Source organism: Lissotriton helveticus, chromosome 5_1 (assembly GCF_964261635.1).
Source record: "Lissotriton helveticus chromosome 5_1, aLisHel1.1, whole genome shotgun sequence".
Lineage (NCBI taxonomy): Eukaryota > Metazoa > Chordata > Amphibia > Caudata > Salamandridae > Lissotriton > Lissotriton helveticus.
Genome location: NC_136065.1, coordinates 1,239,699,753 through 1,239,716,399, shown reverse-complemented (window position 1 = coordinate 1,239,716,399; position 16,647 = coordinate 1,239,699,753). Strand labels below are relative to the sequence as shown.

Below are 16,647 nucleotides of genomic sequence, written 5' to 3'. Positions count from 1 at the left end.
CTCCGAACTGCCCCCCACCCTGCTCCCCTGCACTCGTAGCCTAAAACTGCCCATGGTCCTTTAAATGCAGAGTGCCTGTCGCCCAACGATACAACTAAAAGAAGAACGAGGGGAGGCTCTAGCGCCCCGTTAATTCCCCTTCTCCCGTTACAGAGTTCAGGTGCAGTACATGGTATCGCTTTATTCGCCCTAAGTTGGCAGGGTATGCCTAGACGTGGGTCCCTTGCTCACTTTGTCACTGGATTCAAGATAGCCTGGCTGATGAGGGTTATGAACCCAAAACCAGTCCCAGGATGCTTGTTTCCAGTCCAGGGAAGAGAGTGCTTGGCAGTTCGGGCTGGACTGTTCCCATGAGGCACAGGGTCAGACTGATTTGCATATGGCCATGTCTGAACTGGGGTGGTGGAGTGAGCTAAAGAATGATGATGGATTAAACCCAGATCAGTTGACTGGGGGTGAGTGTTTGATTTGCTCAAACCCTCCATCCATCATCCCCTTTGGTATCACTTTTTTCGCCCTTAGTTGGCAGGGTATGCCCAGACGTGGGTCCTTTGCTCACTTTGCCACTGGATTCAAGATAGCCTGGCTGATGAGGGTTATGTACCCGAAACCGGTCCCAGGATGCTTGTTTCCGGTCCAGGGAAGACATGGCTTGGCAGTTCAGGCTGGACTGTTCCCATGAGGCACAGGGTCAGACTGATTTGCATATGGCCAAGTCTGAACTGGGTGGGGGAGTGAGCTAAAGAATGATGATGGATTAAACCCAGATCAGTTGACTGGGGGTGAGTGTTTGATTTGCTCAAGCGCTCCGTCCATCATCCCCTTTGGTATTGATTTGTTCGCCCTAAGTTGGCAGGGTATGCCCAGACGTGGGTCCCTTGTTCACTTTACCACTGGATTCGAGAAAGCCTGGCTGGTGAGGGTTATGAACCCAAAACCAGTCCCAGGATGCTTGTTTCCGGTCCAGGGAAGACATGGCTTGACAGTTCGGGCTGGACTGTTTCCATGAGGCACAGGGTCAGACTGATTTGCATATGGCCATGTCTGAACTGGGGTGGTGGAGTGAGCTAAAGAATGATGATGGATTAAACTCAAATCAGTTGACTGGTGGTGAGTGTTTAATTTGCTCAAATGCTCCGTCCATCATCCCCTTTGGTACCGCAAATACAATAAAACAAGCCGATCCTCGAGCAAAGATAGCTTTTCAGCTACAACTTATCAACACAGCTGTCCCCGGTTCTGGTTTTCACATCCTGTTTGCGAGCGTCACATTTAAATGCTACACATCGATCCCCGCAGCATGGCTCAATAAAGAAAAAGTTAATGTACTGGGTAACAAGCAAGTAAAGGGGCCATTAGCCATGAGAGGATACAAATGACAACATTGCCCTAATAAGGAGGGACTAACAAGCCTGTTAAGGAATCAGACGGCACCATTTACGAAGGACAAACACACAAGTCAATGAAAGATATGGGCGGGGGAGTGGGCGGGGCTTCTCTCCCGTACTGAACTACCACAGATCATTGCCAGAGCAGTGCTGATTCTAGCCTTGACATAAAAAGTAAGAGCTTTTGGCTTTGTCAGTGCTTGATTGATGGGCTCATGTGCCCCCAAAAATTCTTTGGGGGGTTTTGTGCACATGACGCAGATATAGCTCCTTAACTACTCTATAGGTGCTGAAATATTAACAAGGTTGACAATTGGAAATCTGATTAATTTCAACTGAAGGTCTGCTGTAGGTATGCACTACTGTGCTGTGATTGAATTCCAACAGAAACTGTAGCAATTGGCTTTAATTAAGTGTTTGTATTTTACAGTGGTCATTATCGCACTTCCACGGTGCTCTTGTAAGCACTGGATGGCCCTCACCAAGGAACTTACCATCATCAGGGGAGTAGTAGTAGTAAAAAGCAAAGAAACTTCGCTCGAATTCGGCGGAGTCAGTAAGTATGCGGAATGTCAATGTGCTGGAGGAAGATTCGAAGATAGCGGACGCACGTGAATCCTTACAGAGCCCGCCCAGTGAAGTAGCGTTGCTGGAGTCCCCATCATACACGGTAACGTTCTCCTGGGAGCAGTCAGAGCTAGGGTTGAACCTGGGAAGATACAGGAAAGCCTTTTTGGTCAACAGATATTTTCCACATAAGTAACATCTGAGGCCAAATTGAAATGCTATAAAAAGTAAGAGTCAGAGATGCATATAGAAAGGCCAGGCGCACCTTCTCCTCCCCAGTATCTGCATAAATACTTTTTTCAAAGGACCATGATAATATTCTGGAATATTGGCCAATCATCAGCAGAGAACAGGATTTCAATGGTATCTTTTGTGAACAACCACTATTCGCATACAAACGAGGCAATAATCTTAAGTAAATCATTAAAAATCCCAAACATCCCCCTGATACTACGTACAAAGGCAACCAACCTTGCTTAAACTGCAAAAACTGCAACAATATGATCAAAGGCCCTATGATTAAGCATCCCCGGAAGGGTACCGACATAAAATTGAGGCTTAATGCAACATGCGACACTGAGAACGTGATATATATCATCAAATGTCCCTGCGGACTGGTATATACTGGAAAGACCTCTCGAAAACTGAAATTGAGAATAAATGAACATAAAAGCAACATAAGAACTGTGAATTTAAAATCTAACCTCGCTATGCACTTTAAAGACAGCAGACATAACATCAGTCAACTCAGGTTCGCTGCTGTGGAAGTGGTTAATAAACGGGACGGCAGAGACAATAACGATTTTTTATTACAGCGTGAAAATCACTGGATAAAATTTCTTCAATCTATGAAACCGTCCGGTCTTAATGACAGGATGGAATTTACGTGCTATCTGTAGAGCATCTCGTGAATAATGACATTCTCTGATATTCTGATTTTATCATCCTTAATAATGTATTTACACATGTTTCTTTTGTTTGATGCAGGCACGTTCACATTATGTATATATTTGCCACTATGCGTTGCAGGATTGGCCCTTTACAACATCGACAAACGATATGTTTTATTCACTTAAGCTGTGTCACGTTTATTTTGTTACTCGACACCTCTACAAGATGGCCGCCACTTGGGTAGTCCGCTTTTTATGTTGCTGGTTTCACCTGATACACTTCCGCATTCACGCATCACGCCGTATGCATTTACCGGCGAAGGGCACACGAGTGAGACGCGAGTTCTTGCTCCACTCTTTCCGTAAGTTTCAATACCCACGAGGTTTGCATGATGGTAGTAGTTCTTGGGCATGAATCTTTGGTAACGTTACGCACAGGGCTGTAATGTGGTACAACGGTGATTTGTTAGAGTATTTTTTGATTGGCACTGGGCTTGTTAAACTTGTCGGATTAACTGCGAAGTCGTTAGGCAATTCACATATTAACGTGAACACACGCATTTGATGACCACATAGCTTTTTTTCACGTTTTGCATTTTTTCTCACGTTTCACTATTTTCCAGTTAACTCACCAATGGATGTACCTGCACATACATGTTTTGATTTGACCTCGGTGGACCACACTTAGATTGAATTATTGTTTTTCAGGATTCCCCTGATGAAGGACCGCTGTGTCCGAAATGCATTGGGAAATGATGATGTTATGTACATATTGAAGTGGATTTAAAATATGAAGCATTGGAATGAGACCATGCAATCAATGAATGATACAAAAACCATGTGAATTAAACATGAGTGAAATTTGATACAACTTTGGTTCAAACCTTTATTTTGAAATTACATACATTTAATACAGAAACGAATCCCGTTTCAAAGAGGTTGTGCTCAAGGAGTTGGCACTTACCCTAAGTGCCACTGACCAAATATTCTGGAATAGCCACATCCTGGCACATACTTATGCACCAGACCTTTGAATGCTGGCTGTAGACCTTCAGCTCTTTACCCCATCCTCCGTTTATGTGTACAGGAAAGCTTTTAGTTTACAAATGTCCTTACAATTAAACGTTTAAATGGCTGCTTTCTCTGCGCCATGTTGAATTATCCTATAAGTGTACATGGAAGGAGCCTAAACTCTAAACATAATGGGAATATGTATTTATTTGACTATTTTATAGAGCGTAACACAGCTGGGAGTGTGCGACACATCATAACAACAAATGACCTCACACACAGTAATACAGAGAACAACAACAGGGCCGGTTCTAGGATTTGCGAGGCCCTGGGCCAAAAGGGAATGTGCGAGGCCCCTCTAACTTACTTAAATGACCCCTTGCAAGGAGACAATTCAGAGACACTCGGGAGGCCCATAGTCCAGCATTTTAGCGACCCCACAGTTTTAACTTTCAGTCCACAAGAAATTCTCACACCTTTAACCAGATAGGTGTGAGAATTGCTTGTGGGCTAAAAGTTAAAACTGCGGGGGCGCTAAAATGCTGGGCAATGGGCATCCCACAGTGTCTCTGAATTGTCTCCTTGCAATTGGGACAAGAGAAAGCGTCTCCCTCCCCTAGGCCTCCAGACACCATCCCTGAGAGGCCTGGGGAGGGGGCCCCTCCCATGGACCCTAATTGCAAGGAGACAAGTTTCTTTTAGTGTTTCAACAGGGAAACAACAGGACATGCCTCAGTGCAGGGCCCCATGCTGGTAGGCTGAGTGCGAGGCCCTGGGCAGCTGCCCACGCTGTCAATGCCTAGCACTGGCCCTGAACAATAATGTAGCTATGGTAAACGGAAAGTCGTACAGCAATGGATGTTTAATTCGGTGAAAAACTTTGCATAAATAAAGTTAATGCTTACGACAAGTCATGTTGTCGATTCCTCTGCTGTAGTACAAGATTTTTTTAATGTAATGTTCCCTACATTCAAGGTCTGGATGGAGATTGGCTCTTTTCATTAATGCATGATAAAGCATAAATTAGCACCCATGTAAAATGGGCCTTGGGGGCAAACGACCGAAGGGAAGTGTGCCCCCTGGAGAATTCGGACGATGGGTCAGACCAGGCAACATTTGGGCTAGACATATTGAGCTGTAGATATAACTTATAAGGGGGCATTTTTCATGTTTAGCCACCATTTTGTTGGTGACACAGTGATTGTACAAAAGCTAGTGTTGCAGGGATTCTACTCAGTCACAGAACTGTGCACAGAGACTCAGGACCTCAGTGAATTAGGGTGTACCAAAAACTCACCTTAGTACCCAAAATCCTCTACCAGACTAGCATCAGTGTCTCATTAGCTCTTTGTCCTATAGCACAGTCACCAATGATTAGACAACCCAGAACATGCGACTTAGGATACCTCAGGTAAGGTGGGAAACATGAGCACTCTTTCGTTATACTCTCATGCCAGTCCAGAACAGGGAGTAAAGGGAGACACGAGCAAGTTTCAAGTGTTTATTTTAATGCTGTGATCTCAGGTGCAGCATCTTAGCTAATACAAGCAGACATATGATAAGAAATAAGATTGTCAGCATAGTTACTATTCCATAAAATACAAAGGGAGAAAGCATATTATAATGCTAACTGGAAACAGTTTAAATATATATATATATTTCACCCTCCCTTGCTAGTAGGTAATTTTATGACTAAAGAAGGTCTCTTAGCCTTGCATAGGCGACCCCATACCCCAGAGATTAGCAGGAGTGAATCACATCGAGTTCAGCACAAGCTCTCACCGTACGAATGTTCTCCAAGTGTGTTCAATCATGCCTTCACAGTGTATTATTAAAGGCGCCAGTATCTGAGCTGTCCACAGCTGCATATATGTCTAGAACGTGCACTGATCAGTTCGAACAACAGCAACAGTGTTGATATAACCTTGAAGGCCTCGGCACTCACTCTTCAGACTAAGCTTACAAAGCAAGTCTAGCAATGTAGAAAAACAAGTTATTCTCATGTGAAGCAAAACTCTCAGTCTAACTCGAAACAATATCTAACGTGTGTGTTGTGTGCAAAAGAAAGCAAAAGGTAAAATGGCGTTTAAACTTCTAATAGGCTCATGCTAACTTAACACTGTATAAATGCAAGGCTCAGCCCCACTACACTGGCTAGTTTGTGGCTGTTAGGTTCTATATCTTTCAACATGGCAATTGACGATGAGCGAGTTTAGGAAGCCTTACACCTGCTATTCAAGTCAGGGCGCATGGACCAACTGATGCTGGAAGAGTGCGTGTTGGCATGTCCGGAGTGACAGCGGTGATCCTCGCCTGGTCACCTCCTCATCGTGGTGGTGGGATGCCCCAGAATCAACAGGTGAGGTCCAGGGGCCGCTCAGTAGGTAAGAGAGCGGCTCCAGGGTAGGGTACTGGATAAAGCCCAGCTCTTCGGCCCGCACTAGAATTTACAGCAGGGAAGGAGACTGGGGCTTCAGTGCGGTTAGCCGCTACAGCGGAAACGGCGTGTCTGAGCTCAGGATTGTTCTGTTTCTTTTTCTTTATTTTTTTGCTGTCTCCCCTTTTTTAGATACAGTACCTAATCTCTCTGTGTTGCAGTCCGTGCCTTACCCTCCTATGAAATTCACAATACTAGTACAACAGAAGTATCATTGTGATTAAAGCTGTGAGCAGTATATAAGTTGCATCTCTTTCATGAAGCAGTGGATCCAGAGCACGGCCTTGTCTACCTTGTTTCCGATATCTCACTCGTGCCTTCCTCCAACTGTCTATCTTTTTGGGTTACTTTACCACTTTCCGTTCCTTGTTCCGGAGTGAGGCGTTCGAGTCGGCTGACTCTGTGATGCTCCTTGACTTTGTACTATGAGACGGTTATTTCTTTCCGTTATCTTCGCTTGGTTTGCGGAGTGTTCAAATACTGCTGAACCAAGAATCTTCAGTCCCTTCGACCCCTCTTACTCCTGTCATGAAGGGAATATAAACGTACTCGCAATACTGAGCTATTTCAGCTGCCAGCAACACCGGAAAGGTCAGTGCACTGATGAAGAAGTGCTTCATTGTTGTATCCTATTCTCTTTTTTTATTTGGCAGCAAGGATACTCTCCCTTTCATTTTCTATTTTCTTATTGACTTTGGATGGATTACTCACTGGTGCATTTTTGTTTCTTGGAGAGAAGGAAACAACTAATTTTATAAGACAAGTGATTCCAACTCATCATTTCTATTTGCCTTACTTTGGGAGTTTTTTTTGGTAAGTGGGCATGTGAGTTTGGCACAGAGAATCTCACCATGAGAAAAGGGGTTATTAACATCATTGATTGTAGAATGCTAATACGTGTCCCTTTCTTTTTGTTTTTTTTCTTCTAGAACCTTAACCCGGGGTTTGTTCAGGGAAACCTGTGCTGCCTTGACTGATGAATACCTACCTCTGTGGTTCAAGTGGTGTGGTCTTTCAGTTCTCTATCCTCCTGTCCCACTTAGAGAAATCATTTGCCATTGTGTTTTTCCTTGTTCAGAGGTGCACACTCCCCCATTGGAGATTGTAGGGCCATCTTCGCTTCTGCAGGTTCAGAGTTTCAGGTTAGTGAGAATCCCCCGACTTGACAGAAAGCCAAGCCCACATTTTTTTATAACCACCTAAGCAAAGATGGAGGGGGCGCTTATGCCCCAATGAATGTAGAAACTACTCCTCCTCAAGCAGGACAGAAGTTGGCTACCACATTACTAGAAATACAAGTAGAGGTGCGAAATCTTAGAACAGAAAATCAACATTTGAAAGTGCAAATATTACAAATTACAACACTTAAAGACACTGATTCTAGGGTACCTAGGACTTTACCCAAGTGCTGTAAAACTTATATTCAGCCAGCACACTTCACAATGCTGGTACCGGACCCTACGGCCTCAGCTTCTAGTATAAATGGTACTCAGCTCATTAGTCTCACAGTAGTTACACCTAGTCCTGTCCCATTAGCAGTACCTGAAGGGTTTAGTCGGAATAGCACAAAATATAGTGTCTTTATGAATCAATGCCATCTCCAATTTCTCTGTCGGGCTGCTTCTTTTCCAGATGATGCGGCCAAGGTGGCCGTTATAATTTCCTGCTTGGTAGCAATGCTGCTACTTGAGCAGTTCCACCGGTTGAGAATGACGAACCAATTTTGTAAGACTTTGGTCAATTCAAGGAGAAATGTGTTGTTTGATAGCAAAACATACGTTTATGCAAGCTAGCGATAATGAGTTACTGGGCTTGACACAATAGTCAAGAGATCTATGTACTTACATGACTAATTTCAATAGATTAGTTACGGAAACTAATTTGCCAGAGGATAAGAGAACATCACTTGTTTATCGAGGGCTATGAGATGAGCTTAAGAACATATTACCACAGATCGTAGACCACCCTGAGGATTGTCCCTCATTTATTTGACCACAGTTTGGGTGAAAGAAAAGGGGAAAAAATCACAAAATGATATGCAGAGGGTTCTGGTGTTCTGTGGTGATAACAAATAATCTATAGATAGAAAAGAGAGCAGGAAACCTCTGCTGATAGGGGGTATTCACAGTCTTGTTTCTTTGGACGAAAAAGAAAAAAAGAAGGAGATTGAATTTGTGTTTATAGTGTGGAAAAGGGGGACATTGTGCCCCACATCATAGGAACAGCATAGCTCTTCTCCCTGGAAAGGTCCCTCTCCAAGTGTCTGTTAAAACAACATGCATCCCCATAATATCAAAGCACGAGTTTCCAGCAATAGCAGCTGTGTTAGCATGTTTTGTCTAGGTGCTAGAGACTGACCAGAACAGAATAACAAGGGGTGTTTTTTATCAACCTTGCACCCGTGTTCAGACTGAACTCCAGGAACAGGCAAAGAACGCAGAAAGCAGATGGTTGTCATGTGAAAGGCACAGAGTCTTGCAAAATAATGTCATGTAGTAACGTGCGTAAAGCAGAATCATGGCAGCAGAGCTCATGCTAACTTAGCAATGTGAGCAATTACCCTAACGGCCATATGACAGCAGCATTGGAGTGGAGTGAGGGGGAGGGGCAGGAGGAGGAGGAAGAGGGAATGGGGGTTTGAAGAGTGGGAAAGGATGATTAGTGGCATGAGGCCTCTGGTGAAGATGTACTTGTGACACGGTGGAGATCGGGGGCCATGCTGATGAGGAGGCCATTCAGTGGGAGGGGTGGGACTGCGTGCAGTTCGTGGGGGGAGTTGGTGCTGGGTTCCAGAGCAGGAGGAAGAGCAGGTAGATAGGGACACTAACTACGTGTCGCGTTGCGTCATTTTCGCCGTTCCGAAACGGCCACTACACACATGCAGCACCAAGATCCTCACTTCCGGGCGGAAGTGAGGTCCCGGTCTAGTTTTTCTGGTTGCGAAGCACTACCGGCGGGAAACGCTTAAACGCTGCGCTTCCCGCCAGCTCTGTGCTTCAGATCCTGTCCGGAGCCTGTATGGAACCCGGAAGACGCTGCGGACTGCTCCCTGTCTTCTGCCCTTGCCGCACCGAAGCGCTTGCCTCGGATGCTACCTACGGACGGTTCCGCGCTGGAGCGCTGCTGCTAGACTTTGTTGTAGCCGCATGTCAGCGCTGCTGTGCCCCGTCTTTCTGAGAGTACCGCGCGTGAAGTGCTGCTATCTGTGCACCCTTCAGCGCTGGAGCTGGAGCGCTATAGAGACTTTGTTTTGGGCCGCGCTACAGCGCTTACCCAGGAGTTTTTCATTTGTGCCAGCATCGCGCAGGAGCGCTACCCTGGCGTATTGCAGTACTGTACATCGCGCTGGAGCGATGTCTTCTTATCTGTTTTTCACCGCGCAGAAGCGCATTGTTGCTTTGCCTTTTGTGTGCGCAGGAGCGCTCACCAGTTGAAGGCTATATTTTGTTTTCACGTTCTCCACACAGGAGCCTATTACTATCATTGTTGAGCACTATCCACGCGGGAGCGCTTGTACTCGGAGGTTATTCTTGTTTGCCCTAACACTGCGCTGGAGCGCTTTCCCTCCTTTGGTTACTGCAGCACATGGATGCTTACCTTGGGTCGCTTTCCTTTCCATGGATTACCAAGATCACAGGAGCCATGGTGAGTCTCTGGAGCTGGTGCTCATCCCTGCATGTGTCTAGTGTTCTACCCTGAAGTGGGAGGTGTGGTATATCCTAATCGGGTCCTTCTTGTTTCCCCAGTTATTGCCCGAATCCTCCTCTACTCCACGACCTCCAAGACCTCGTCCTTTCTTGATTTGGCTCCTTTCCCTAGTTCCATCCTATCCCTGCTGGGTACCACTCTCCGCACGGGTCAGGTGGGCATAGGGACGGTGGCTCTTGTCGTCTCTGCGGAATCGCTTCACAAGCAAAGGTGAGTCTTGTGGGGCATCTGACAGAATCTGAAGCCCACGTAACTTATTCCGCCAGACGACATGGGTGACCCGGAGGTTACCCTGCAAGACATTGCAGCCTTGCTGGCTGCCATGCAGGTAGAGAACCTCAGTCTACGCCATGACCTAACAGCTATCCAGGGCCAGTTGGCGGCCGGTATCACGAATCCTTGGGGAACCACTCCTAGCCCCAGAGTTAGACAAGAGGGGTTGTTAAGCGACCCAACTTTCACCTTTGGGGGGTCCTCTACTGCCGCCACACAAGACACGGCTATACAAGTCGTCACACCCCACCCAGTGCAGCTGGCTCCACCCGAACGCTTCTATGGCGACAGCACCAAATACGGCATCTTCATCCATCAGTGCCATCTGCACTTCATGGCCAGATCATCAGCCTTTCCCAACGACACATCGAAGGTAGCGTTCATTCTATCATACATGGGCGGGGACGCCGTGCAGTGGTCCATAGCGCTGGTAGAAAACGATGACCCCATGCTTAACAGCCTACCAATGTTTAAGGAAGCCATGCAGCGGATGTTCGCCCGTCACACCTTTGTGCAAGCCGCAGACAACGAGTTAGTCAACCTAAAGCAGGGTAACAACGACCTGCTTCACTATATCACGGTGTTCAGTAGACTCGTCATCGAGGCCCACTGGCCTGAGTCCAAGAAGGTGTCGGTTCTACCGGGGACTACGTGATGACCTTAAGGATCTCATCTCACAGTTACTCAATCCGCCTGACGAAATAGGCCCTTTCATTGATCTGGTGGTCAAAATGAATTTCAGTTTACAAGAACGAAGAACCGAAAAAGGGAAAAGCAGCGACAACCGCTTCCTGTCTTTTGGGGAAAAGGGCACGGAAAAAGGCAAAGACGAATCGGCTTCTTTGGGTGATGCCCTAGAACCTATGCAGATAGGAGGCATCAGAGGGCCCCTAACTAGCCAAGAGAGAGAAAAAAGGAGGAAGCAAAACCAGCGCCTGTATTGCGGCAAAAGCGGACACTTTGTCCGGGAGTGCCCGGTGAAACCCACACGCCCAAGGAGCAGAAGGCCTTTCGCGTTACCCGTTGACAAGAGAAACAAGACGGGAAACGAGGTCACCCAGTAGACAAAGGGGTCCGTCCTCTGGGTTTTACTTCCTGCAACACAGCGATCCCTGCTGTCTTCGGCCGTAATCACCACATAGGCGTGGAAGCTTCATCGACACCGCCTATTCGCAGACCTTGGGCATGAGCACGGTGCCCAAAGCACAACCAGAAACGGTCAAGGCAGTGGATGGAACGGATGTGACTTCCGGCCTTATCAGGTATCAAACCGAAGACATGACCATGACCTTCACGAACCACCACGCCGAAACCATCTGCTTTGACGTAATCGACTGGGTGTCTAGGGTTATATGCTTAGAGTCAGAACACTGCTGCAGGGACTGTTACACGAAAAACGACCTACCAGAAACCCGTGCCATACAAGCACGCTCATTACCTGTGCAAGGCATGGGGACGGTTTCCCAGTCAGAAATACCAGAGGACTACCAGGACCTGGCGGAAGTGTTTTATAAGAAAGGAGCCAACACCCTACCACCACACCGCTCCTTCGATTGCAGGATAGACCTGATACCCGGCTCCACCTTACCATGCAGCAGGTTTTCTCTCACGGAAAAGGAGAACATCCACCTACGCTCCTATCTGGATGAGTATTTGGACAACGGGTTTATTCGCCATTCCAGATCTCCGGTGTCCTCTCCCCTTTTCTTCGTGTCGAAGAAGGAAGGCGATCTGAGGACATGTATCGACTTCAGTGCGATGAACACCATCATGGTAAAAAAACGGTACCCGCTACCTTTGATCTCCAACCTCCTGGATCAGGTAAAGAACGCCTCAGTTTACACCAAATTGGACCTGCGGGGAGCTTACCACCTGGTTAGGGTCCGGAAGGGCGACGAGTGGAAGACCGCCTTCCGGACTAAATTCGGTCTGTTCGAGTACCAGGTCATGCCTTTCAGACTCTGCAATGCCCCCGCAGCGTTCCAGTTCTTCATCGATGAGGTGTTACGGGAATTCATCGATGTCTTTTGCATCGTCTATATAGACGACATCCTGATATATTCTCAGTCCATCCCCGAACATGTACAGCACGTGCGCTCTGTCCTCCAACAGCTGGGAAAGAATCGGTTGTATGTGAAATTGGAGAAGAGCGTTTTTCACGTCACCGCTGTTGAGTTCCTGGGTCATATCATCACTCCTGCTGGTATCCACATGGACGACAAAAAGGTAGAGGCCATCCTGTTATGGCCCACTCCGGAGAGGGTAAAAGGGGTCCAGCGGTTCCTGGGATTTTCCAACTACTACCGTCGGTTCATCACGGGTTTCTCCGGGATCGTAGCCCCTATCACGCGTTTGCTACGGAAAGGAGTACGCTTTTGTTGGGACCAGAAAGCAGACAACGCGTTTCAGGAATTGAAGAGGTGTTTCACCACCGCTCCTGTTCTTGTGCATCCAGACACCGAACAGCCCTTCATAGTGGAGGCGGATGCCTCAAAGGACGCGTTAGGGGGCGTGTTGTCGCAAAGGAATGCCAGCACAGGACAGCTACACCCGGTGGCTTTCTACTCCAGAAAGCTCCAACCCGCAGAGCGTAACTACACGGTGTCGTACCGGGAGCTCCTGGCGATTAAGACGGCGTTCGAGGAATGGCGTCACTACCTGAAGGACGCAAAACACACCGTGACTATCTACACCGACCATAGGAACCTCCAGTTCCTACGTTCCGCATGTGCCCTTACAGCCCGTCAGCTCCGATGGACCCTATTCTTTAACGAGTATGATTTTACAATCACGTTCCGCCCCAGAAAAGAACGGACGCTCTGTCGCGACTGGAGGAAACAGATGAAGCCACAGATACCACCGAGCCTACTCCCATCATAGTGGAACAACACTTCCAGGGCGTCGTGGTTTCCTCTGAGTTCATGACACAGCTGCACAAAGACTCGGCCCTAACCGATCCGAATGTCCTAGCAGGAGAACACAAGGGAGTGGCTCGTGTCAACGGTTTCCTGTTCAGGGGTAACAAACTGTACCTACCTGGAGCACCGTGTCAACAACAAGCGATACGCATGTGTCACGATCACGTCCTCTCGGGCCACCCCGGTTACCACAAGACTCTCGACCTCCTACAAAGACAGTTCTGGTGGCCGGCCATGGCGGCTGACACAAGAAGACACGTATCTAGCTGTGCCATATGCCTACAAGGCAAGAACAATTCAGAACCCCCTGCAGGACTTCTACGCCCCATTCCGATTCCGCCTTACCCGTGGCATACCATCTCCATGGACTTCCTGGTCGAGCTCCCTGTTACCAAGACCGGCCACACCACGGTGCTCACTGTGGTGGACCATCTCTGCAAGATGGCTCATTTTGTGCCCTTGCTGCAGCTACCCACGGCAGCCGAACTGGCCGTGATCTTCATGGACAACGTGGTTCGCCTCCACGGCATCCCCTCTGTTGTGATAACTGACCGAGGGTCGCAATTCGTGTCCCGCTTCTGGAAGGAAGTCTGCAGGATTCTGGAAATGGATGTGCGTCTCTCCTCCGCGTATCACCCCCAGACAGATGGGCAAGCAGAAAGAACGAACCACACCATGGAGCAGTACCTTCGCTGCCTGTTGCTCATGGTTGAGAAGGAATGGTCTGAAGTGCTGTGGATGGCGGAATACGCATACAACAACAGCAGGCATTCGGCCATCGGTATGTCGCCTTTCTTCTGCCTACAGTGATGACACCCTCATACTTCAGCTTGGGAGGAACCTCTGGACAGTCCTTTGCCTACGGTGCGGGCTTATCATCATGCTCTGCGTGGCCTCTGGCAACAAGCCCGGTTTGAACTGGCCAAAGCGAAGGACTCCTACAAGGCACACGCCGACGCCCATAGACAGAAAGAGCCCGAATACCACAAGGGCGACAGGGTGTGGCTCTCTATTCGGCACCTCAACGTGCATGGCCCCAAGAAACTGTTGCCTCGTTTTGTGGGTCCTTTTGTCATCGAGAAGGTGGTAAACCCCTTGGCTATGAGACTCTCCCTTCCTGTACACATGAGGGAGGGTACACCCGGTCTTCCACGTCTCCCTTCTGCATGCAGTCCACCCTGGTAGCACCGTTCCCTCTCCGCCTTCTCCGGTGGTGGTGGAAGACCATGTAGAGTACGAGGTCAAGGCCATCCTGGGTTCTCGCCGTACTAGAGGGAAGCTTTACTACCTGGTGGACTGGAAGGGGTATGGTCCCGATGAACGTTCTTGGGAGCCCTTGTCCCATGTACGTAATGCTCCTGTTCTGATCCGTGCTTTCCATCTGAGCCACCCACTTAGCCCTCGCCGTGCTTCCCCTTTCTGACTCCGGGGGGGGGGGTTCTGTCTTGGGGGGTACTGTCGCGTTGCGGCATTTTCGCCGTTCCGAAACGGCCACTACACACATGCAGGCACCGAGATCCTCGCTTCCGGGCGGAAGTGAGGTCCCGGTCTAGTTCTTCTGGTTGCGAAGCACTACCGGTGGGAAACGCTTAAACGCTGCGCTTCCCGCCGAATCTGTGCTTCAGATCCTGTCCGTAGCCTGTATGTAACCCGGAAGACGCTGCGGACAGCTCCCTGTGTTCTGCCCTTGCCGCACCGAAGCGCTTGCCTCGGATGCTACCTACGGACGGTTCCGCGCTGGAGCGCTGCTGCTAGACTTTGTTGTAGCCGCATGTCAGCGCTGCCGTGCCCCGTATTTCTGTGAGTACCGCGCGTGAAGCGCTGATATCTGTGCACCCTTCAGCGTTGGAGCTGGAGCGCTATAGAGACTTTGTTTTGGGCCGTGCTACAGCGCTTACCCAGGAGTTTTTCATTTGTGCCAGTATCGTGCAGGAGCGTATTGCAGTACTGTACATCGCGCTGGAGCGATGTCTTCTTATCTGTTTTTCACCGCGCTGAAGCGCATTGTTGCTTTACCTTTTGTGTGCGCAGGAGCGCTCGCCAGTTGAAGGCTATATTTTGTTTTCACGTTCTCCACACAGGAGCCTATTACTTTCATTGTTGAGCACTATCCGCGCGGGAGCGCTTGTACTTGGAGGTTATTCTTGTTTGCCCTAACACTGCGCTGGAGCGCTTTCCCTCCTTTGGTTACTGCAGCACATGGATGCTTACCTTGGGTGGCTTTCCTTTCCTTGGATTACCAAGATGACAGGAGCTATGGTGAGTCTCTGGAGCTCGTGCTCATCCCTGCATGTGTCTAGTGTTCTACCCTGAAGTGGGAGGTGTGGTATATCCTAATCGGGTCCTTCTTGTTTCCCCAGTTATTGCCCGAATCCTCCTCTACTCCACGACCTCCAAGACCTCGTCCTTTCTTGATTTGGCTCCTTTCCCTAGTTCCATCCTATCCCTGTTGGGTACCACTCTCCGCACGGGTCAGGTGGGCATAGGGACGGTGGCTCTTGTCGTCTCTGCGGAATCGCTTCACAAGCAAAGGTGAGTCTTGTGGGGCATCTGACACTACGGCACACTGGACCTACCTTTTATTTTTCAGAGACAGGTTCACTGGGGTCATGCAGGCTCAGGAGAGTCTTATGCGGCTCATACACCCGGGGGAAGAGATGGCAGGGTCTTGGGCGGCCATTCAGAGGTCGGTGTGGGATGGCTACAACACAGACACAGGAAGGTCTAGGGAGGCTCAGAAATGTATTAACTAGGACGGTATAATGTCGGCCGAGGGGTGGTGGAAGGATGTGCAAAGCGTCAACAGGAGGGAGCACAGACGGAACGAGTAATACTGTGCCCTGAACTCCCTCAGGTAGCGCAATAGGTTCCGCAGGGAAGGATGACCCGGGTATGGATGCACTGGGTTGGGGGCCCACAGTGCTGGTGGATGTCAAAGCAGATCAGGCACAGTTGGACTACGAATATAGGAGTTTGGAAGACGGTGAACTGGTGATTGATGAGGTGCATGAAGAGCCTAGGTGGTGGTCAAAACATACAGGGGATACGGATACTGTCACTGTTGCTAGTGTATCATAGGAGCGTCATGGTGCCAAGGGAAGTTGGCTGAGCACAGCGGGTGGCAGCACCCATTCACAACTATTTGTGTGGCTGGATCAAGAGCGACGGCTTACTTTGATGCCAGGTAAGGGTGTTGGAGGCACTGGGCAAAGCACAATACACACACGCAAGGTGTCTGTGGGGGTCAGCACAGGGGGGAGGGGGTAGTGAAGATAGGCGCTTAGGGTGGGGTTTGTAGGTGAAGGATGTCGGAGTAAGTACAGAGGCAGCAACAAAGGAGAAGAAATCTGGGGTGGGGCAAGTGAAGATGGAAGGGTTAGGGGAACAGACACAGAAACCAGGGACCCCACAAACTGGGGCGAAAGATGAACAGAGCATGCTGCAGGAAAAAGGGA

General features: G+C 48.7%; 1 protein-coding gene across 1 annotated transcript in view; it reads right to left on the bottom strand.

The window, feature by feature from the left end:
- CUZD1 (CUB and zona pellucida like domains 1) overlaps nucleotides 1–16,647 on the bottom strand; it is a 253,994-nt gene that overhangs the window by 146,607 nt on the left and 90,740 nt on the right. Inside the window, exon 3 of the mRNA XM_078643992.1 lies at nucleotides 1,883–2,097. Coding sequence (XP_078500118.1) covers nucleotides 1,883–2,097 — 215 coding nt within the window. The remainder of the gene's footprint in view (nucleotides 1–1,882; nucleotides 2,098–16,647) is intronic.